General features: G+C 36.8%; 1 protein-coding gene across 1 annotated transcript; it reads left to right on the top strand.

The window, feature by feature from the left end:
* Window positions 1-3,525: 3,525 nt before the first annotated feature.
* On the top strand, window positions 3,526-4,575 carry LOC118743280 (histone-lysine N-methyltransferase SETMAR-like). The gene is given in 1 exon segment (XM_036475865.1): window positions 3,526-4,575. A coding segment is annotated over 1 exon segment (1,050 nt).
* Window positions 4,576-5,107: the final 532 nt, after the last annotated feature.

Here is a 5,107-nt window from a genome sequence, read left to right as displayed (position 1 = left end):
TAAAATATTTAAAAAAAATTTTTTATTGAAAAATTTTTCACATCTAAAAAAAAAATTGAAAAAAATCACAATGGTAGCTCTGGGTATTGCGCAATATTTAAGTAGAGTATTATGGGGTGCACTCAAAAATAATTTGATTATGAATCGGTTTTTAAGCCGAAGTTGAGTAAAATGAGTACATTAGAACTTTTGGCAAATAAACGTGTAAGAAATATATCCGATTAAAAAATCTAAAAATTATTTGTCGTTTAAAGAATAAAGGGAATGCCGCATTATACTAAAGCCGGCCTTTCGGCATAAGCTACTTTTCCATACGAAAACAGATATGAATTCATATATATACTATTTATTTAACGTTTGCTAGAAGAGTGTCATACGTCGTTTTTTTTTTTTTAGTCCATCTCATCCTGGCGAAGGCTGAGGAGAAAATATTCTATACTCTCCCTTTTCTCCAAGTGAGGTGTACACAGTGGGTCGACAATGATACCCGCGGTTACAATCAGTCTTGTCAGGGCTCGTTGCTCTCTCTTTCTATATCGAATGAGTAACTTCGCCACCATACTGAATGACCTTTTCAGAAAAAAGGGTGGCAGCATTGCATCAACTGTTCCCATGAGCCTGAAGCTTGAGATTCTGTATGCAACTGCCAGTTTTAGTTATAACTAACTGGCTGTAGTGGCGACTTCGGTTAAATTTTTTTTTCCAACACGACAATGTCCACAGCTGCTTAAGCTTCCTCTGTTTTGCAACGGAGTTCAGCTTAGACTTAAATCCTTGGGAAATTCTTAATTAGATGCTAGTGGCTTACAGCAGCTTTGCTATCAACTCCAACCCTGATTTGATCCCGTTTAACATAGAAACTTTGAGTTTGACTATGGTTCTACGCAATAATACTACAGCAGAATACTTGGCTATCGGTCTTACACAAACTCGGTTTACCTACAGCAATTTGAGTGGATTCAGAACCAAAGCCTTACTAAGAGTTCTCCGACGCTGGTCATGGTACAAAGGCCAGCTTTTATTAGAACTGGGCTCTTCCACATTTTTGGCATATTCAAATACACGCTATGCAATCCAGGTGACAAACAATCTGGCAGACTCTTGCATGTAATCAATATTTCTATAGAAGTCTCTTAAAGTTAGCGCATGAGTTACTGGCTTATTAATATAAACATAATCCTTAAAGCTAGGTAGTTTGTGGGAAAACTTTTGACAGATTGCTGTTATTACAAATTAGAAATTGATTACAAATGATGATTTGAGATGAAGAATTTTTGGGAAAAAATAAACAATTCAGTACTCGGCATTTGACCCTTTTTATTTCGAAAGGAATTCAGCTTTGCTAAGCATTTCGGAAATTGGCTAAGTGGCTACAGTGGCTAACTGCAATTCAGGTAAGATGTATGTATGTATGTGTGCATAACAGTACTGTGGCTTATGAGTAGTTCACAGAGACCTTGACTGGCTGAAAAAGTCAGCCATGGCGTATGAGCGATTAAAGTTGATTGACAGGCAGTGACACGTACGGACAAGCGAGCAAGTAACTGACTTATGAATGTCAATTAGCGAAATTTCTCACATACGAAGATGTATTACCGCATGAAAGGATGCCCCAAATATGTATGGCGTATGAGTGATGCAAAGTACATAAGTAGGGTGGGACGCAGGTATTGTGAATAAGTACGCAGTGGTCATACGTGTTGTTTAAGTGACCAAATGAGTTCAATTGTGTGCGTAGAAAAGCACTTATATGTACATTAGGGTGGTACAAAAACAATAAAGTCGGAATTGTAATGCTCTCACGCCCAAGGATTGTTCTATATCGAAAAAAATGTACACCTATTTTGTTATTTTGAAATCAAAAAATATTTAGAGGTCGCTCTAAGCGCTCAAAGTATTTTTATATGGGGAAAAAACAACTTTTCTTAGATATGATATAGAATTCTTGAAAATCAAGATTTTTCGATCGGAAAACTCTGGTTCTCTTCAAGAGACTTTCAATAATAATACCCAATTGTTTATTTAACCATTCTTTAATACTGATGATTTTTTATTGGTACCCCCAATGCATTTTTCGGGGTTTTAGGGGTTTTTTAGCGGACCTATAAATTATAGTTGCGATAAAAAAACAATTATGTAACGGGTGATTTTTTAAGAGCTTGATACCTTTTTTTTTAAAAAAACGCATAAAATTTGCAAAATCTCATCGGTTCTTTATTTGAAACGTTAGATTGGTCCATGACATTTACTTTTTGAAGATAATTTCATTTAAATGTTGACCACGGCTGCGTCTTAGGTGGTCCATTCGGAAAGTCCAATTTTGGGCAACTTTTTCGAGCATTTCGGCCGGAATAGCCCGAATTTCTTCGGAAATGTTGTCTTCCAAAGCTGGAATAGTTGCTGGCTTATTTCTGTAGACTTTAGACTTGACGTAGCCCCACAAAAAATAGTCTAAAGGCGTCAAATCGCATGATCTTGGTGGCCAACTTACCGGTCCATTTCTTGAGATGAATTGTTCTCCGAAGTTTTCCCTCAAAATGGCCATAGAATCGCGAGCTGTGTGGCATGTAGCGCCATCTTGTTGAAACCACATGTCAACCAAGTTCAGTTCTTCCATTTTTGGCAACAAAAAGTTTGTTAGCATCGAACGATAGCGATCGCCATTCACCGTAACGTTGCGTCCAACAGCATCTTTGAAAAAATACGGTCCAATGATTCCACCAGCGTACAAACCACACCAAACAGTGCATTTTTCGGGATGCATGGGCAGTTCTTGAACGGCTTCTGGTTGCTCTTCACTCCAAATGCGGCAATTTTGCTTATTTACGAAGCCATTCAACCAGAAATGAGCCTCATCGCTGAACAAAATTTGTCGATAAAAAAGCGGATTTTCTGCCAACTGATTTTGGTAATAAAATTCAATGATTTGCAAGCGTTGCTCGTTAGTAAGTCTATTCATGATGAAATGTCAAAGCATACTGAGCATCTTTCTCTTTGACACCATGTCTGAAATCCCACGTGATCTGTCAAATACTAATGCATGAAAATCCTAACCTCAAAAAAATCACCCTTTATTATTATTGGGAATCGCCTGCAGATAACCAGAGTTTCCCGATAGAAATATATTGATTTTTAAGAATTCTATACCATTTCTACGAAAAGTTGTTTTTTCCCCATATAAAATGCATGGAAAATTTTGGGCGCTTTAAGCGACCTCTAAATATTTTTTGATTTCAAAATAAAAAATAGGGATATATTTTTTTCCGGTATAGAACAATCCTAGGGGGTGAGAGCATAAAAATTCCGAATTTACTTTTTCACGTGCCTTTTTGGACCACCCTAATGTACGAGGGTGGATTGAAAAGTCGTTAGAATTGCGACATCTATCGGTCATTAATTTACTTAATTATTGTGAATGTTAGAAGTGAACTGTCAAAAGCGAGCTGTAAAAATTTCATAACATATGGTCAAACGGTACTTTTTTGAGAATTATTTTTGCAAAACACTATTGTATTTTTATTAAAAATGGAAAAAAGTGAACTTCGTGCTGTTATAAAGTACTTTCATTTGAAAGGTTTAAACCAGAAACAAATTATTGAGGAGTTGCAGACAGTATTAGGGGAACATGCACCCTCAAATGCAACAGTTTACAATTGGGTAAACGAGTTTAAACGTGGTCGGATAAGCACCAAAGATGAGCCACGCTCTGGGAGGCCAAAAGAGGTAACGACTCCAGAAACGGTGGAAAAAGTGTACAAAATTGTCACACAAGATCGAAGAATTAAATTGAGAGAGATTGCTGACATTGTGAACATTAGTTATGAACGTGTGCATAACATAATACATGATGAATTGGGTATGAAAAAGCTTTCAGCAAGATGGGTGCCGCGTTTGCTAACTCCTCTGCAAAAAATGAACCGAATGTCGACTTCAAAAGTTGGTTTAGACATGTTTAACAGAAATCCATCGGAATTTTTGCGTCGTTTCATACCGATGGATGAAACGTGGATCCACCACTATAAACCAGAGTCTAAAGAACAGTCCAAACAATGGGTAGAACGTGGCACAAGTGCTCCAAAGAAGGCAAAGGTCGTTGCATCAGCTGGTAAGGTTATGGCATCTATTTTTTGGGATGCACAAGGTATAATTTTCATAGATTATCTTGAAAAGGGTAAAACCATCACAGCTGAATATTATTCATCTTTGTTGGATACATTGGACCAAAATATTAAGCAAAAACGGCCACATTTGAAAAAGAAGAAAATCCTCTTTCATCATGATAACGCTCCTTCACATTCATCTTGGAAAACGCAGGAAAAAATAAATGAGTTAGGCTATGAATTGCTCCCTCATCCGCCATATTCGCCAGATTTAGCTCCCAGTGACTTTTTCCTTTTTCCAAATATGTAAAAATGGCTCGGCGGAAAAAGATTTGTGTCAAATAGTGAAGTTATAGCTGCAACAAATACTTATTTTGAAGGTTTTGAAAAAACTTATTTTAGAGAAGGAATAAATATGTTAGAAAAGCGTTGGAAAAAATGTATTGACTTAAAAGGAGATTATGTTGAAAAATAAATAAATTTTTTGTTAAAAAACCAATGTCTAGTTTTTCATTCTAACGACTTTTCAACCCACCCTCGTACATATGCATATTCTACATATGCATGTGGGAAGGGAGTGGGTTGTGAGTGATGGTGTGTTCCACATAAGGTGTTTTAAAAGAATCTGGGCCATTAAGGAGTACAATTAGTTAAGGGTTGCATGAAGGCACATACAAATTTATGTAAATATGTATGTCTTCACATAATGGATGGCTTTCGGGACTATGCAAACATTGAAAAGATTCCAATACATGGTAAATGTGTAGCGAATGCGAGTGATTTGACTTGCCAGCTCAGAGCGGCCGTGTGCTATAAAAGCTATTATTATTTACTGCCGTCACATTTTTAGACACGGTAGCACACATGGGTTCAGAGCAACTCCTTTCACTATAAAACTCTATCACAGAAACACGAACGAGTGAGAAACTCAATCAATTTAAGTTTTCAAACTTTGCCGACCATCTCTTTGCGGATAAAATAACTTTTGGATGTAAAAAGTTCTCCGG

The sequence above is a fragment of the Rhagoletis pomonella genome, unplaced genomic scaffold (assembly GCF_013731165.1).
Source record: "Rhagoletis pomonella isolate Grant_MI unplaced genomic scaffold, Rhpom_1.0 Rhpom_scaffold_00007, whole genome shotgun sequence".
Classification (NCBI taxonomy): domain Eukaryota; kingdom Metazoa; phylum Arthropoda; class Insecta; order Diptera; family Tephritidae; genus Rhagoletis; species Rhagoletis pomonella.
This window is presented reverse-complemented; position numbering and strand designations above follow the sequence as displayed.